This window comes from Drosophila gunungcola (genome assembly GCF_025200985.1).
Source record: "Drosophila gunungcola strain Sukarami chromosome X unlocalized genomic scaffold, Dgunungcola_SK_2 000021F, whole genome shotgun sequence".
NCBI classification, from domain to species: Eukaryota; Metazoa; Arthropoda; class Insecta; order Diptera; family Drosophilidae; genus Drosophila; species Drosophila gunungcola.
Window position 1 is genome coordinate 1,305,004 of NW_026453184.1, and position 18,632 is coordinate 1,323,635.

Below are 18,632 nucleotides of genomic sequence, written 5' to 3' on the forward strand. Positions count from 1 at the left end.
CTCGAGTGCCAAGCGACGAGCTTTGTTGGTTGCGTGAAGAAACAAGTTGAAATTCGAGGGTGATTGGATCGCAAAATACCCTGAAAAAGATGCCAAAATAACATGGGACCTTTATCCATATTACATTTTTTCTGTATGTTACAAAATACAAAACTATTGAACGAATTTATGCAATTATTTAAAATATAAGTTAAAATCAAGTTAAAATCCAAAAATGGTTATTTAGTTTACTAAATTTAAAAATTTATTATTTTATAATAAGAAAGTTATTTAATTGAAAAGTCTTTAGTTTATTAACAGAGAAAGGGATCAATATTTTGTTTCTGAACTTCTAATTTAGGGAACAGTTTGCTTATGTCATACAATATTGAATTGAATACAAAATTCCTTTAAATTGATTTAAAGACAGTGTATCGCCCATGTACCCATCGCAATGGCCATTCGACGACAGGGTAGCGGAAAGAAGGACAATTGTGCGCCGTGTCGAGTGGTCGCCGAGTCTCCCGAGTTGGAAAACAATGCCAAACAATTGACAAGGACTATTACGTACTTTCGCCATATAGATAAATATGCACATTCACACACATATATACGCACAGCGTGGCAGTGCGAATGGGAGCAAGTGGCACCTGTGCCGGGCTAAAATGTTGGCTTCCCCCTCGCGAGCACTCCCATATATTTGTCTTTGGCATTTGGCGGCGTTTTTCCTTGGGCAGCTCCTCGGATCTTTTTTGTTTCGCCTGCAGTTTGCCCAAGAGCTTAGTGTGCTCCCAGACCAGGCATTTTCCAGCTCCCACTTGGGCGGTATTTATCGGAGTGATGGGCCAAGATAGCTACAAGCGGGATCAGACTTGCCCGGATCGGATCACTTCACGTGCGGATTACTGAGTGGAAATTCGGTCCCAATGCGATAAGCGAATAAGCCGCTGATCAACCGGCGGATGAGGAAGGAGCTTACCACACGGGATTACCAAGGGATTCGAGATAGTACCAAGGGCTGCAACGAGGCGAAAGGATCAAGTGCGATCGCTGGAGGATTGAAAACCCGCAGCGGTATTGTTGACGCAAGTATCTAATTAAGGCATTACATTTATCATCCAAAACTAAGAAAAATCCAAGTTCTTAATGTGTACATTATTAAATAAAATATTTTATTGTCCTTAAAATTGTAAACTATTTTTTTACTTTTATATAAATTTATTTTAAACCCAGAAGTCTAAATTCTTTGTTTTATGACAACAATTTAAGGATGCAAAATAGAGCTAGGCTAAATCTATTGTAATAAACCAGAATTATTGTAGTAAAACTTTTTCTATTAAATTATAAAACTATTATCGATTTTAATTTTGTAAAAAGAGCTATGACGTGTAGGATATAATAAAATAACTTGTAAGGAATTTCAAAAAAATTATGTATTTATTTTATTTTTGATAAAAGTTGGCATCGCCCAACCAAAAGAGGAAGAAAAGTTTTCCATTTTATCGGAATACCTGTAGAAGGTAGTGCGTTGGCCCCTGGTTAAGTCGGAAATCGGGGAATCGGAGAAACGGAGAATGGAAGCCGGAGTCCGGCTAATTGCTCAGCCATTGTCCAAACAATGACGCAGTCGAAAAGCGGAAAACCCGCCAGGCACTTGATTTAATTAGCGCCCTAATGACCGCCGACCGTCACTTATTACCAACTAAAAGCGATCGAGCCGCCAAGTCATGGCGTTAATTGCGTAGAACCAGGTGGGAAAAAAGGGGGAAGAGGCCGAAAATGTCAATATCATCACGCTGGCTAATCGAGAATAATTGCCTCTATGATCTAAGGAAACAGCGGGCGGTGCGGAGTAAATTCCACAAAATTTGTCAAAGGTATTATCAAGTCACGAAAACGACGATAAAAGTCGGCAGCAGCTAATGCACATAGCTTGGGATTCGTAAAATCGTAAATATTGATCTCTATCAGAATAAAATATATCAAAGCTATATTATTATTATTATTATTAGCTAATACTAATAATTTATTTGCAGTTTTGCCAAAGTTCTGGAATGTCATTATGTTAAACACAAAATACATTTTTATACAACATTTTTTCTAAGTTACGGCCAAAAGCCCGAAAAATCAACTCGAGCTTCGGTTTTTGCCAAAACTCTAAGAAGGAATGGTCAAATGCTGAATTGGCATACATTATTGAATTCGCCATACAATTTGCAATCGATTGGCATTTTTGTTACATTTTCAGAAAAAATCATGATGTAACCCCTTATGAAAAAATCGAAAATTGACAAATTTTCAAAAACCCAAAAAACACTTTAAAAAATGTTGGCCCAAAAGGCCCAAAAAGTAATGGTTTGATTTAGAAAAGTCATACTTGCAATCAAATGACAAACATTCAATATATATTTGGAAACTAATGGGTTTTAAGAGTTTCGACTTCGAGGCATTACTGCTGGCGTTTCAAGCCCTATTCCCCGTCTCTTTCCCTGCAGTCCTGCCTCGCTATCGCCGTCTCTTTCTCTAAATCTGCTGGGCTGTCGCTTTTTGTGTGGATGTAAACACGGGGCGGGCCGAACAATAACTGTTGACAGCTCGTAAATTAATAATTTTGCACAGGCGGCGGCTGAGGGGGCGGGGAAAATAGGCAGCGAACTGAGCAAGGGAATTGCAGGGGGAAAATCGAGAATGGAAAATGGAAAACCGAACCGGGGGCAGGGGTGCAAATTAGCCGCGTTTCCGCCTCGATCCGGCGATCCTACACGACAACAATGATGACAAATAACAGCGCGGCAGCAACAAATAAATGGAAAAATCTCCGAGCCTCTGAGCCTGACACTTTGACTTCCTGTGGCCTTTTCCCAATTTTTTCACATTTTCCTCATTTACCTCATTTTCCCATCCCCCGTTTCCCGCTCCCGTTTCCTTTGTTGCTACATTTCCACTCTCAAAACAAATTTCGAATCGAAATCAAAACAAAAATTTCGCTATGCCCATCAAAGCGTTTCTTCTTGTGCGCAAGGAGTTTGTTTTGAAAGGAGCCGCCGACAACAAATAGTGCAAAAACAAAAAGGGAATCGGAACTCTGGCTCAATTATCTTTACTCCAATTGTTCAATTGCCGAATTGTTCGATTGCCAAATTTCGAAATCTATGAATTGTGCGAGCCGATTTTTAATGAAGTAGCCGCAGTGGGCGGTATCCTTATTTCGCTCGTTAATGAACCATGCAAATTGGCCTTGATCTGTGGGATCTGAACTCTGAACTACCTGTGATATAAAAATCATTTGTTCATAAAGAAATTGCAAATTAAGTGAATGAAGTTCGATGAAGTTATTTAATCAATAACCATTATTGTATTTTATTTAGAACGGCATTATCTTAGGAAAACTCTTGAATTTATCTTGTTAAACTAAAGAGAAGTGGTCTTTTACATTATAAAATACATTGAATAAATTTCCTATTTTTCATTGTTAAGCTTGATAAACATAAGAACAATTTGAAATTAAAATTGTTGGTTTTTCTATAGTTAAACCAAGCACTATATATGCTTTTATAAAGAAAGACGTACTTGGAAAAACGTAAAATTCGAAATCTTTTGACTTTTGCTCCCAAAGCTGTGCTATAGAAATGGAAAAAATATCCACCAAATAATGACTAGCAGATTTTCTCAATTTGTGCAGATGACTTGTAGAAGTCGCCGTAGAATGACTGCCTTAAGTTGAAGAAACAAATCGGGAGCCCGGGGAACGACACTAAATGTGCCAGATCACGATCGAAATGCTAGAGGCTGAATCAAGCTAATTTGTTGCAACAGAGCTTACAGAATCTCCACGAAAAAAAAAAACGGACGCCAAAGAAATACATGCAGAGAAAAATCACATATTTTTTAACTTCTAAAACTGTGTGTTGTTAGGAGATATATTGGATTTATTCGAGTTTTTAAAGGAGAGCTTATCATGCCAGCCATAAAAAAATTCACGTTGAACAAAATATAAAATACATTATTATTTCCTGTGCACTGGAAGCGGAATTGAATCTGACAGCTATTTATGATCACCGATCGACAGGTTCGATCGTCACAAAAGAACCGAAATGGAATCGAATGAAAGAGAAGAAAATCGTGGGCAGTCAGGGGAAAAGTGAAAAGTGTGGGAAATACGTGTTCGTGGAAATCAAAGTCCGGAAAAGATCCGATCCCGGGCTGAACAAAAGTGCCATTGTTCCTAAGGAAGTTGCCCAAGGCAAGTGTGTCAAACCAAGGCGATCCCGATCTCCGTCCCTTTCTCTAACTCTACTTTCTTCTCTGTCGCACACCTGCAGTGTTGTCTAGTTAGCTATATTTTAAAGAAAATAGTTGTCAATTATTGACAAATAATTACAGAAAAAAGCAGAGAATTATCGAAAATATATTTGTTAGGTTTTAATTATCTCTATTCTTTATTTAAAAATTTAATATTTAATAAATTTAATTTGAAAACTTCATTTCTTATACATTTAATTTGAAAATTTTATATCTATTAAATTTGATCTGAAAATTAATTTGATGTTTAAAAGTCTCTTAATTTCAGAAATTACTTTTTAAAGCACCATTTCAAAAAGTTGCGAAACGTAATAAATTAACTATTGTTAAATAAGATTACCATAAATAAAAACTATTTGTCTTATATTAAATTACTTTACAAATGTGTCATTTATAATGTGATTAGGGTATCTATTTCTGATAGATCTAAGGTTTTTATTAATTCAGTTTTATAAATATAAAATTAAAAACGATTGCCTTTAAATTCATCCATTATTTCTCCTCGATTTAGCCATAGTTTTTGTTGATTTTCAGCAGCACTACCTGTCACTTTCTCAGGCTGTCGTTGTCGCAACTACCTGGCCGTTCCGCCCCGCCCCCTTTCCTCCTTTTCGGACCACCGCCCCCGCCCATGGGCTGCTGTCATTCCCTTTCCTTTCTGGCTGTTACAATTTTAATGCGTGTCCGCTGCGTCAAACGGCATAATAAAGCAGGGGCGGCGGTGGAAAGAGTGGGAGAGGGGCAGAAGGGGGCAGTAGTGCCGAAAGAATGGAAAACTAAATGCATGCATGCGTGCGTCTTTTATATTGAAATAAAATAGCATGAAAATGGGCAACTAATGAATTTTCACAGCGATTCCTGCGGGAATCGACCTTCGGCCCACTTCACTTCTGTTCCGTTTCGATATTCCCTGTTCCTTTCAATACACGGCAAATAATTTTAATACGTTCTTAAGCTTGTGTTTTTTTGCTTCTAAATTTGTTAATTTGATAAAAACATAACGATTTTTTTAATACAAAGTTCCATCGCCTTATATTAAGTTCTCCTCAAAAACATTGTTACTAATTAGCGTACTAAAGATAATTTATTACATTAAATTAATATAACACATTTTGAATGTATTTTATGGGCAACTTAAAACAGATTTAAGTTAATTCAATTATTATAATCGAAGTATTTTTGCTTATTTAATAACTGATAAGAAACAAAGTTTATTTAAATTTAGTATTCATTACACACGTTATGGCTTTAAAATATATAACGCCATCAAGTTCAAAATAATCATTTTTTGCTGTGTACTTTAAGCAGACACCCAAGGAAGCCACAAATATACAGAGAAAGAAAATGAGGTGGAGAATGGGTGCTGAAGAGGCATTCACGTTAATCGCGAACCCCACCCAAAAACCACCCACCAGACCAACAAAAAGAAACTCAAACCGCAACACTCGACCGCTCACCGCCCACCGCCCCTCAGCCACTCCCACCACCTACCACCCCCTGACAGAAGCTATTCAACCAAATGTTGTATAAATGTAATTCAATACTTTTCCAATCTTGTTGCCGTTGCCGGTTACTTTTCCCGCTCACTGTAACACTCACTGCTATACACTCAAAAAAAAAAAAACGAATTGGGAACATATTTTCCAAAAAAAAAGTTGTATTAAACCATACCAAAAACTTTTTTTTTCAATCATCGCATTTACTTAAAACTTTATTTGTTATGGGACGTTTTCTTTATTGTCATATTGCTAGATATGTTAAATTGCCACGAATGAACACACAAAACGTTTGTCTTAGTGTACCAATAAGTAAGAACAGAGAGGAAGAAAAATTGGGGGAAAATGTTGCCAGCAAAGGTACAACAAATTGGAAACACATTTTACCCTCCAATTACTTAAATACAATACAAACTGCGATTGATGTACGGGACATGGTGGTCTCGTTGCTCCTGAAAAAGTAAACAATTTTCGAGAGCAGGAAGATAAGGACCGGATTTTTTTGCATAAAAGATAAAAATATATCAAATATCCTAATGAAAATGATTATTATTGTATTAGCTGTAATATGTTGGCTGCAATAGTTTATGAAAAAAAAATTTAAAAATAAAAATTATATGTACTTATATGTGCTATTATTTTAAGTAAGCTTATTAAGAGAATTTTAATATAACATTTTTCTATTATAATTAATTAATTGTCTTTTGAGACTCTCAAAACAAAATACATACAATATATATTTTATAAATGTTTTTGACAGTTCTTAAATGTATTAATAGAATTGTAAACACAGTGCAAGTTGGCTGTTTTCATTTTGATTGCATATGTTCTACAGGTGTGCAGACTGTCAGTTCGTCAGTCTGTCAGTTCGTCATTCCGTCATTCCGTCAGTCTGACAGTCATGTCATGCATGCTTCACGCCAACAGGTCTCTAATTTCACCTCGCCTGTCTGCACTTTTATTCGTCCATTGCACTGTGCTCCGGTTTTAGGTTTTACTTGATACACTCAAAACAAAACAGGTTCAGATAGGGGTAACTTTCACCATTGACTAACTTTAACTTTTCTGTCAACTCAGACAAATGTCTAAATACTCTCTAAAACCAAAAGCATTTTATTATTTTTACAACATTTATAAATCAAATCCCACACCAGGTTCATCAAACATAAATATATATTTTGTTTGCAACAAATAACGCATTTTATTTATAATTTATGCATATTTGTGCAATAAAGTTAAGACATTTAGTCAGTTTTTGTTTATATTTATTTACCCTGTGGAGATCCAATGTTTCAACTTTTTAATTTTAATAATAAATCTAATAGTGGATTCATAGTTGTAAAATATCAAGACAAGGTGGCTAAGTTTCAAAATTGTTACCTCTGCACTAAGTGATATTTTGTAACCCGAAACATTTTTGCAATAATAGCTGAATCTGTTTACGAAATGTTCAAAGTGTTTGGCCTCTTTTCGCGTCATCAAGGGGGATGCTCTAGTCCGCCCGTTCCTGCCTTTTCGCCACCCCCCGCGGGGAGTGGAGTGGCAAGGGGAGGGGAGAAGGAGAAGCAGAAGGGTATTTTGCGAGCGCTAATAGATTTTCTATTACCGGGAAGGGCGGCGCACCATCGCCATTGCCATCGCCGTCACCGTCACCGCACCCGTTCACACGCATGACCGAATTCCCATTTTACGCCCCGTCTCATCCGGAAAACTCGGGCCAAAGCCAAAGGTCCCAGCGGAATCGATGCGGCATTATTATTATTATCATTATTAAAGGAGTCGATATGGCGATGGCAAATCCCGGCCAATGCGAATAATATGCCACATGTCCGACCCACTTCATCGTGTCTATTTCGCCGCCCCCTTTCTTTTTTTTTTGTTCGTTGAAAGCCACAGGCTTCGGCCGCAATTTGTATCTGCGTGTTTTGTATCTCTTTGTCTGCACTCGTGGGCGTTGCACATGTCAGTATTAGTGGCCATGATCTGCAGCCCGTATTTCACATTTACGTTTTCAAAAATATCACTTTTGAAGTCCAGATATATTCCGTTAAAACCGAAATCTTCGTATTTTTATTTAGCTGTTTATTTTATGTTCCTAGCATATCAAGTTGACAACTTATAAATTATGATGCTATTTAAATGTAATTTCTTTATTTAAACTTATGTTTACATACAAATAATACATATAAAAATTTTAGGTATACAAATTACTATTACTATTATAATTTTTTATTTTTATTTTACATTTTTCTTTCATGCTTAGCTAAAACGTTTCCTGCCAACCGAAAGTCATTTAAGGCCCAGTATTTTAGCGAAATAATAATGCGAGCTACATAAAATTGACAAACATGAAATTGCGTTTAGCTTGAATTTTGAACTTAAAATAGAGCTTTTAATAAAAAAATATTATTTTCTGCAAGTAAAATGTAAAAAATTGTATGCATCTTAGGAATTTATCGCACAAGCAAAGAAAAATAAATGCTTTTTCAATGCTAAGATAAAATTTAAGTTTTTAAACAGATTTTTAATTTATATTGCTGCCGTGATAAACATTAATTTTTTGTATGTCATTATTTTATCTTACGATAGATTTTGGTTAGTTAAATATACTTGTTCAAGCAGCATCGGAGAACTGAATCCCGTGCACCGGCTTCAATCGCAAACTAAAATAAATGTGTGCTCAATGAGTGATGGCTCTGCAATCTGTGCCTGTGCCGCTTTGAAGGGTGTGCGTGTCTTTCCATTGAAACAAATTGTAATTAAATGAATGTATTCCATGGCGCAGGGAATCGAAGCCGCAGGCGGGATCTCGGCTCATTCGGGGTCACCATGTCAACCGATTTGGGAGGTGGCAGGTGGAAAGGGTCAGTGGTCAGGGGTCGTGAAAACTGTGGACTTTGTTGGCCTCAAGCATTTTTCCACTTATCCCGGATTAGTAAAAATGCCACATTAAACTAAGTAAACAATTATCATCAGTCGGGGAATATCTGTCAGCTGGATCAAAAGTAACAATAACGACAAACCCAATCAGTCTGATAGCTTGCAGAAATATGCAAGAAACGCTATTATTTAATTAATCATATAAAGATGAGTGAAGGCTTGCAAGAGTAATAAGCAGCTTATGGATAAAAGACAATTTGATTTTGTTTATTTTAATTTTAAACAAAATATGGTTTGATAAAAAAAACAGAATTTCCATAAAAAAATAACACAATTTTGTTGAAAATAACAGAAAAAGCTTGCAGATTAGCTATATTTGTTATAAACAAAACATACAGCATAGCTAGTTTGTTAATAGTATACATACATAATTGCGCACAGTATTTATAGATTTAACTTAATCTTAAAGTCATTTAAAATAAAAACAATCCGTTTTTTTTGCTTTATCTTAAACAAAAATATTGATGAATGATCTATTTATCAATTGAAAAGAAACAAATGCTCTAAGAAATAGTAAAAAGGTAAGAAAATAATGTGTATAGTTATTTTTAAATTTTTTGCTCTATTTTTGATCGATGTTTAAATAAGTGAGCCAAGTCGTTAGCAAAGTTTCGTACCATGGCTTAAGTCTGCACTAAGATCAAATTGTTCTCAGTTTAAAGCGATCACAAATGATTGGAACTTATCTTGCAATTGCAACTAATTTCAAGCAATTGATTTGCTTGAGGAAATTGAATTAAAAAGGAAAATTACAAAATGTTTCACAACACAGGATACAAAATGCTAATAGAAAATATATGTATTTGACTTCGAAGCCAAGTTTCTCACCCTTCTCACCCAACACTGTTTCAACTGTTCTCAGTTTACGGCGATCACCATTCATTATAACTAATAATGCGATTAGAACTGAAGTTGGCTTTTGGAAGATTGATCTATTAATACGATCAATCTTCTGACTCAATATAAAAGATAATATACAAACTTGTTAGCCAGATAAAATTGTAAATGTCTGCCTGCAAATATATGTATTTTGAAAATGTAATGCTATCAAGCAGAGTTATTCACCTTTTTCGAGCGCTTGCCAACACTGGCGCAGCCATATGCCGCCGATAGATCGCGAGCAATCTATTGGCGCCAATCCGCGCCCACAACTCCCATCGCCAGTGTGTTTTCAGCGCCTTTTCTCGTCGGCTAAAAACAACTGCAACTGAAGGATTTGCTGGGGATTTGCGGACCGAGTGGCAGGACACAGGACACAGGAACAGGACAGCAGCAGAATGCCCGCCGGCATTGTGAAGACCCCGAGCAGCGCCAGGACGAAGGATGCCACCGTCGCCGTGGCGAAATCCGCCGAAAAGACGGCCAGCGGTGGCAAGAAATTCGTGCAGACGCGTCTGCCCTTCAAGCTGATTACGCCTGGTGGTGGTGGTGGTGGTGGTGGTGGAGGTGGTACAGGCGCCACTGCCTCTCCATCGGCTTCCACCTCCGCCAGTGACCCCAGCGCCACTGTGATCCTGGATGACGACGAGGATACCGATCTCGTTTCGCGCAAGCGAAAGCTGTCGTACGGCGATGAGTCGCCAATGGAGGGCACCGGCTGCTCCGCGGACAGCAAGGAGAACCTCGATGTGGGCAGCGCCATAGCCACCAAGAAGGTCAAGACTGCGGCGGCTGCCATGGACGTGGATTCCCTGGCGGAGGATGTCATCGAGCTAATTGACGATGACGACGAGGCCATGGCGGAGAAGCACGAGCAGGAGGCGGTGAAGGAGAAGGAGACCAGGCCAAAGCCCAGGAAGCCGGAGGCGAAGAAAGCCTCGACAACGCCCATACAAATCAAACTGCCTTTGGTCGGCAAACGACCCAAACGCCGGAAATCCCTGAAAAAGTCCGAGGACTGCGAGGACACTCCGGCCAAGGGTGCGGGCAAGACAGGCAGCGAGTCCAGCGATGATATAGAAGTCCTATCCGAGGAGCTTAATCCCCAAAAGAAGCTCAAAGTGCAGGAGACAGTGGCGGTGGAGGTGGATCAGTCCCCTGAAAAGAGCCCCGAGGCTAAGAAACAGGAGGAAAAGAATGCCCAGACACTGGGGAAGCCCAAGGAGGCATCAAAGGAATCCAAGGAAGAACCCCAAAAGAAGAACGACCAGTCCACGATAGATCTCTTTATGGCCAAGAAAGTGGAGAGCAGCAAGAAAGAGAAGCCGGAGTTGAAGACCACAGAGAAGGGCAAGAAGAAAGATCAACCCAGGGCAGAGGATGCCAAGGCGAAAGAAGCCACAAAGAAGGACACAACCAAGGTCTTGGGGAAGCCCAAGAAGGAGGAAAATAACATGAAAGAAGATGTGAAAGCCAGCACAGCAGAGTTGCAGAAGGAGAAAGAAGACGCAGCTGCAAAGACGCAAAAAGAAGAAACCAACAAGAAGAATGTGCAGATCACCCAGAAAAAGGAGAAACCACAAGCACAAGCTGTAGAAAAGGAGAAAACCAAGAAGGAAGAGCCTGCAGTCCCAGAGAAACCGAAGACAGTAGAGTCTTCGCCACAAGAAAAATCCGACAAGGAATCACCCATATCCGCCGACATCTCGGTGATCCTCTCCAGCAGCGAGGACAACAGCAGCAGCAGCGACCACGAGATGGATGTGGACACGGACGCTCAGAAAGATGGTCTGCTCCACAGGAAGAGCCTGCAGGAGACCAGCAGCAATGCGCAGAAGACACTCACGCCCAAACAGCAGAGACTGATGGAGCGCCGGAAGAAGGCTCGCGAGGAGAAGGAGCAGAAGCTGGCGGAGGAGCGGCGCCTCAAGCAGCAGGAGAAGGAGGAGCGCGAGCAGCTGAAGAAGCAGGAGCGCGACGAGAAGGAGCAGCAGCGCAAGCTGGAGAAGGACCAGAAGGAGCAGCTGCGCAGGACCGAGAAGGAGGAGAAGGAGCGCAAGCGGCAGGCGGAGGTGGACTCGAAGAACGAGGAGAAGCGCAAGCGCAACGAGGCCAAGGAGGAGGTGCAGCGCAAGCGGGACGAGGAGCGTCGCAAGAAGGAGCAGGAGCGCGAGGAGGCGGCCCAGAAGAAGAAGCGCGCCGCCGAGTCCTTCTCCAAGTTCTTTGTGCCCAAGCAGCCCAAAGCGGGCGGCGCTGGATCCACCCACAACACCTCCTGTCTGGAGCACGAGCAGAGCAGCTGCGACAGCTCCAAGGCCAGCAGCCAGACGCTGGCCTTCCGACCCTTCCAGATCAAGGATGACATGCTGCTGGCCCCCATTGTGCGGGGATCCCTCGCCCAGAAGCAGCGCTCCCAGCTGGACACCCTCTTCCGGCACAGGAACGAAGACGATGATGATGATGATGATGATGACGAGGAGGAGGAGGACTTTGGCAGGAGAAGGCCCCTTAATCGAGCCCATCTCTACCTTAGCGAACTGAGCAGCGGGCGAAGGCAGCCCCTGAGGATGCTGCGCGATGCCAGACTCCAGCGACGCACCAAGGACGAGGAGGAGGAAGACGAGGTCCAAGTGATAGGTGGGTCTCCCTGGCATATGAACCCAATATCATAGCTTAACCCCCTTTTAACAACCCTTATTGCACAGATGACCTGTCCAATGCTGGCCTGCCCATCGAGGAGGAGCAGCCCAAGCAGCTGGCCAGGATGCGGGCCAAGTATCTGCAGTTCGCGGACAACCGAAGGCCGGCCTACTATGGCACTTGGCGCAAGAAGAGCACCAGCATCTCCGCTCGCCGCCCACTGGCCCAGGATAAGGTAGGCATATCACTACATCTTGATCTCTATTTCGATCCCTTGGCAGATCATTAACTTGACCAATCTGAATCTAAAGCTGCACTTCGACTACGAGCTGGACTCCGACTGCGAGTGGGAGGAGGAGGAGCCGGGCGAGTCGCTCAGCGCCAGCGAGGACGAGAAGGAGCGCGAGTCGGAGGAGGAGTCCGAGGAGGAGTACAACGAGTGGTACGTGCCGCACGGCCATCTCAGCGACGAGGAGCTGCAGAACGACGGCGACGAGGGGGCCATGGACGACGGGCACACGCGGGAGGCGCAGAAAGCCAAGCTGCAGGTGCTGCAGCAGGAGTTCGCCCAGGAGATGAAGAAGCAGACGAAGAAGATGAAGTCCCGCCTGCTGGGGCCCGTCTGGCTGGACGAGAACGGCAACAAGTCGCAGCTGTTCCCGGCCATCTTCGCCCACACCATCGACATGTACGCCTGCTGGCAGCTGGAGCCGCTCAGCCTGGAGCCGCCGGTCGAGCAGGAGCGCGAGGACCAGGTGCCGGAGCAGCCCGCTCCATTGCAGCTGGACAACCGCCTCATGCATCAGCTGGTGCGCCTCACACACGGCAATCGCAACTCGAAGGCGTTCCTGATCAACGAGTATTTAGAGTACCTGAAAACCCAGACGCCGAATCAAACGCTGCTGCCCTCGAAGGCTGTTCTGCGCGAAAAGTTCGACGAGCTGGCCAGCTGGAAGACCGTCGAGCTGGGCACGCCCACGGAGGTGGCCTCTAGCGGCAGCGGCAGTGCCAGTGGCAGCACCGCCAAGACCAAGACCAAGAAGCCGAAGAAGCGCCTCTGCTGGGTGGTGCCGCCCGAACTGCTGGAGAAGTTCCAGCTGCCGGAGCTGCCGCTGCAGAACCAGTGGGACTACACGCTGACCCCCAAAGTGAGCGAGGGCACGGATGCACCGCAGCACGAGCAGAGTCCGCCGGCGGAGGCGGAAGCCAGCGCCCGGCCATCGACCGCCAGTTCGGCGCCCACAACGCCCAGCACTGGACAGGCGACGACCCCGGCCACGCAGGGCGCCAAGAAGCGGGCCACCCTGATCATGTCCGTGCCCAGGGATCAGCCGATTCACGCGGCCACCAAGAACCATTTGATCAGCCAGTTCCTGCGGCGCCAGAGCGAGTCCGCCACCAGCAGTCCCAGGGATAAGCCGCAGGATAAGCCCAAGAATGAGAAGCAGGAGAAGCGGGAGAAGCCGCCGCCCACCGACAGCGAGGATGTGGTGATGCTCTCGGATTAGGCTTAAGATAAGAAATTACTGCCCCTGGTCTTTTGAGGGTCTTCCTTCTAGTAGGACATTTTTTTTTTCGCTAGATTTGCACATAAGTTGATTTAATTCGTAATGTTCCCATGTAGGTTCGACTTGTATGTCCTTCTCATCCCCATCCTCACCCCCAGTCGCCCCATCCATCCTCATCAGGCCTATCCTCTACCCACTCATCTGTAGATCTGTTAAGTGGTTCGGCGAAACAAGTACTCAGAAACTAATTATTGCGCTACGTTTCGACTTTATCAATGAACCATCTATACATATATAGTATATATGCAATATTACCCACTCCTCTTTTATTTGATGGCAATTTTAGGGAAAACGCTTGTTAAAAATCGGTTTTTGTACCAAATCGAAATTGATTATCGAAATCAATCGGGCTTCGATGGTTTATGTTGCTAGCTTACAAAACAATCACTCTAATGGCCAAGCGTTTTACTTTGGCCAAATTGTATCAAAAAGACTCTGGAAATGTTTTATTTTCTTATTTCTCCAAAAACCCAAAAAAAAACTCCGTAAAAAATCAGTTTTTGTATCAAAACTCTATGAAATAATCGTCCCAAGTTAGAATGTCATGCATTTTTGGATTCGTCATAAAATTTCTAACAAAATGGCAGTCACAGCTAAAAATTTTTAAACTGACCAAATTTTGACAAAAAATGATGATGTAACCCCTTATAAAAAATGCAGAAACTGGGCAGGAAATGAATTTTCAAAACAATGCCTTTTAAAAATCGATTTTTCAACCAAAACAAATCGAATTGTTCTTGGTCAATCGGGGATGGATAATATAGGTTGCCAGCTGTACAAAACAGTCACCGTTATGGCTATGCGTCTTATTTTGGCCAAGTTACATCAAAAAGACTCTTTGGAAATGTTTTATTTTCTTATTTCTCCAAAAACCCAAAAAAACACCGTAAAAAATCAGTTTTTGTATCAAAACTCTAGGAAATAATGGTCCCAAGTTAGAATGTCATGCATCGTTGGATTCGTCATAAAATTTCTAATAAAATGGCATTCACAGATAAAAATTTTTAAACTGACCAAATTTTGACAAAAAATGATGATGTAACCCCTTATAAAAAATGCAGAAATTGGACAGGATATGAATTTTTCAAAACAATGCCTTTTAAAAATCGATTTTTCAACCAAAACAAATCGAATTTTTCTTGGTCGATCGGGGATGGATAATATAGGTTGCCAGCTGTACAAAACAGTCACCGTTATGGCTATGCGTCTTATTTTGGCCAAGTTACATCAAAAAGACTCTTTGGAAATGTTTTATTTTCTTATTTCTCCAAAAACCCAAAAAAACACCGTAAAAAATCAGTTTTTGTATCAAAACTCTAGGAAATAATGGTCCCAAGTTAGAATGTCATGCATCGTTGGATTCGTCATAAAATTTCTAATAAAATGGCATTCACAGATAAAAATTTTTAAACTGACCAAATTTTGACAAAAAATTATGATGTAACCCCTTATAAAAAATGCAGAAATTGGACAGGATATGAATTTTTCAAAACAATGCCTTTTAAAAATCGATTTTTCAACCAAAACAAATCGAATTTTTCTTGGTCGATCGGGGATGGATAATATAGGTTGCCAGCTGTACAAAACAGTCACTGTTATGGCTATGCGTCTTATTTTGGCCAAGTTACATCAAAAAGACACTTTGGAAATGTTTTATTTTCTTATTTCTCCAAAAACCCAAAAAAACACCGTAAAAAATCAGTTTTTGTATCAAAACTCTAGGAAATAATGGTCCCAAGTTAGAATGTCATGCATCGTTGGATTCGTCATAAAATTTCTAATAAAATGGCATTCACAGATAAAAATTTTTAAACTGACCAAATTTTGACAAAAAATGATGATGTAACCCCTTATAAAAAATGCAGAAATTGGGCAGGAAATGAATTTTTCAAAACAATGCCTTTTAAAAATCGATTTTTCAACCAAAACAAATCGAATTTTTCTTGGTCGATCGGGATGGATAATACAGGTTGCCAGCTGTACAAAACAGTCACTGTTATGGCTATGCGTCTTATTTTGGCCAAGTTACATCAAAAAGACTCTTTGGAAATGTTTTATTTTCTTATTTCTCCAAAAACCCAAAAAAACACCGTAAAAAATCAGTTTTTGTATCAAAACTCTAGGAAATAATGGTCCCAAGTTAGAATGTCATGCATCGTTGGATTCGTCATAAAATTTCTAATAAAATGGCATTCACAGATAAAAATTTTTAAACTGACCAAATTTTGACAAAAAATGATGATGTAACCCCTTATAAAAAATGCAGAAATTGGGCAGGAAATGAATTTTTCAAAACAATACCTTTTAAAAATCAATTTTTCAACCAAAACAAATCGAATTATTCTTGGTCGATCGGGGATGGATAATACAGGTTGCCAGCTGTACAAAACAGTCACCGTTATGGCTATGCGTCTTATTTTGGCCAAGTTACATCAAAAAGACTCTTTGGAAATGTTTTATTTTCTTATTTCTCCAAAAACCCAAAAAAACACCGTAAAAAATCAGTTTTTGTATCAAAACTCTAGGAAATAATGGTCCCAAGTTAGAATGTCATGCATCGTTGGATTCGTCATAAAATTTCTAATAAAATGGCATTCACAGATAAAAATTTTTAAACTGACCAAATTTTGACAAAAAATGATGATGTAACCCCTTATAAAAAATGCAGAAATTGGACAGGATATGAATTTTTCAAAACAATGCCTTTTAAAAATCGATTTTTCAACCAAAACAAATCGAATTTTTCTTGGTCGATCGGGATGGATAATACAGGTTGCCAGCTGTACAAAACAGTCACCGTTATGGCTATGCGTCTTATTTTGGCCAAGTTACATCAAAAAGACTCTTTGGAAATGTTTTATTTTCTTATTTCTCCAAAAACCCAAAAAAACACCGTAAAAAATCAGTTTTTGTATCAAAACTCTAGGAAATAATGGTCCCAAGTTAGAATGTCATGCATCGTTGGATTCGTCATAAAATTTCTAATAAAATGGCATTCACAGATAAAAATTTTTAAACTGACCAAATTTTGACAAAAAATGATGATGTAACCCCTTAAAAAAAGTAAGAAATTGGACAGGATATGAATTTTTCAAAACAATGCCTTTTAAAAATCGATTTTTCAACCAAAACAAATCGAATTTTTCTTGGTCGATCGGGGATGGATAATATAGGTTGCCAGCTGTACAAAACAGTCACCGTTATGGCTATGCGTCTTATTTTGGCCAAGTTACATCAAAAAGACTCTTTGGAAATGTTTTATTTTCTTATTTCTCCAAAAACCCAAAAAAACACCGTAAAAAATCAGTTTTTGTATCAAAACTCTAGGAAATAATGGTCCCAAGTTAGAATGTCATGCATCGTTGGATTCGTCATAAAATTTCTAATAAAATGGCATTCACAGATAAAAATTTTTAAACTGACCAAATTTTGACAAAAAATGATGATGTAACCCCTTAAAAAAAGTAAGAAATTGGACAGGAAATGAATTTTTCAAAACAATGCCTTTTAAAAATCGATTTTTCAACCAAAACAAAACGAATTTTTCTTGGTCGATCGGGGATGGATAATATAGGTTGCCAGCTGTACAAAACAGTCACTGTTATGGCTATGCGTCTTATTTTGGCCAAGTTACATCAAAAAGACTCTTTGGAAATGTTTTATTTTCTTATTTCTCCAAAAACCCAAAAAAAAAACCGTAAAAAATCAGTTTCTTTACCTGGAATTTGCCAACCTCTACAATAACAATACATTTTTAAAAATCGAACACCTTTAAGTTGTTTTTATAAATATGATAAATAAAAACAAATTTTAAATTTATTTTTAAAACTTGTTTGTTTATTCTTTTTGCAATTTTCGTTTTTTTTTCATTAATTAAATTAATTATTAAATATACATTCAGTTAAGATTCCCGAAAAAAAGTACTGTGGCTGCAATATTTAAGTGAACGTGTCGTGTTTGGGTGTTGTCTTTAAAAACGTGGACGTGAATGTGTGTAGTACAATTAGGTCTGCAAGAGTTCTCCCATCTACATTTATATACGATTATCCATTAATTATTGCTATTGTAATCGTTGTTTCTTTTTTACTGCTTTCGCTATTGATCAACCGCTTGACCCGCCCCCCAATTACCATTTCCCACCGAAAAGTTCGCTTAGCTAACTAAAAGACCCGAGCATTGTGAGGAAATCTCAAGATAAAAAAGTGCGAGTAGAGGTTATTTTTGAAATAGAGGGAGTTTCCAATTTCGATTCCGGTTCCGCTCACAATGCTGATTTACAAGACGCACATTTAGCTCTGTATATACACAAATTTGTATCGTTATATTATATATAATAAGGCAAATATGACGAGGGTCAATGAAAAGTTGAATACACATCTTGTGGAGCATCTTCATTTTCTGGTGAGGCAGTGCGTTTCAGTTGAGTAAGGCCAATAAATATACTTTTTTCGTTTTAAAGGCGAACTTAATGGAAACTTAGTGGTTTTAAAAAAGGCAGTTATTAAAGCAAGAAAGTTGGGAGTAGGTTTAATATATTAAATAAAAACTGAGCATTTCCATTTAAAAATTTCATTGATATTACACCTATGAAACGCACTGTCCGAACGTATTTATGTATTGTCACAGAAACCAGTCATTCATGTGTGTGTGTGTATATTATTTGATTAAGTTTTAACATCAAAAAAAAATATTTAAGTACTTAAAAGTTTAGATCAAGTCGTTTACAAAATCATTAGCATGTTTTCACAAATTAAAAATATGTCAAGTTTATGTTTTTTTCTTTTAGTATAAGTATTATGGAAGGCCGATAGAAAAAAAGAAGTCAAAA

At 39.8% G+C, this 18,632-nt stretch overlaps 1 protein-coding gene and 1 long non-coding RNA gene across 2 annotated transcripts; one reads left to right on the forward strand and one right to left on the reverse strand.

Annotated features, from left to right (window-relative positions):
* Window positions 1–9,864: 9,864 nt before the first annotated feature.
* On the forward strand, window positions 9,865–14,163 carry LOC128260347 (chromatin assembly factor 1 subunit A). The gene is made up of 3 exons (XM_052993271.1): window positions 9,865–12,233; window positions 12,302–12,471; window positions 12,548–14,163. Exons 1-3 carry the CDS (start codon window positions 9,995–9,997, stop codon window positions 13,742–13,744), a joined length of 3,606 nt encoding a protein of 1,201 aa, XP_052849231.1. The 5' UTR covers window positions 9,865–9,994; the 3' UTR covers window positions 13,745–14,163.
* Window positions 14,164–14,240: 77 nt separating this feature from the next.
* LOC128260354 (uncharacterized) lies at window positions 14,241–16,470 on the reverse strand. The gene is made up of 2 exons (XR_008268131.1): window positions 14,690–16,470; window positions 14,241–14,397 (listed from the first exon to the last, which is right to left on the reverse strand). It is a non-coding gene; the product is annotated as an uncharacterized LOC128260354 (long non-coding RNA).
* Between the last annotated feature and the right edge of the window lie 2,162 nt (window positions 16,471–18,632).

Bases quoted from the DNA above. Each gene is read 5' to 3' on its own strand.
- LOC128260347 (XM_052993271.1), top strand. From the start codon at position 9,995: ATGCCCGCCGGCATTGTGAAGACCCCGAGCAGCGCCAGGACGAAGGAT. The intron at 12,234-12,301 runs GTGGGTCTCCCT...CTTATTGCACAG, and splicing joins AGACGAGGTCCAAGTGATAG to ATGACCTGTCCAATGCTGGC. The intron at 12,472-12,547 runs GTAGGCATATCA...CTGAATCTAAAG, and splicing joins GCCCACTGGCCCAGGATAAG to CTGCACTTCGACTACGAGCT.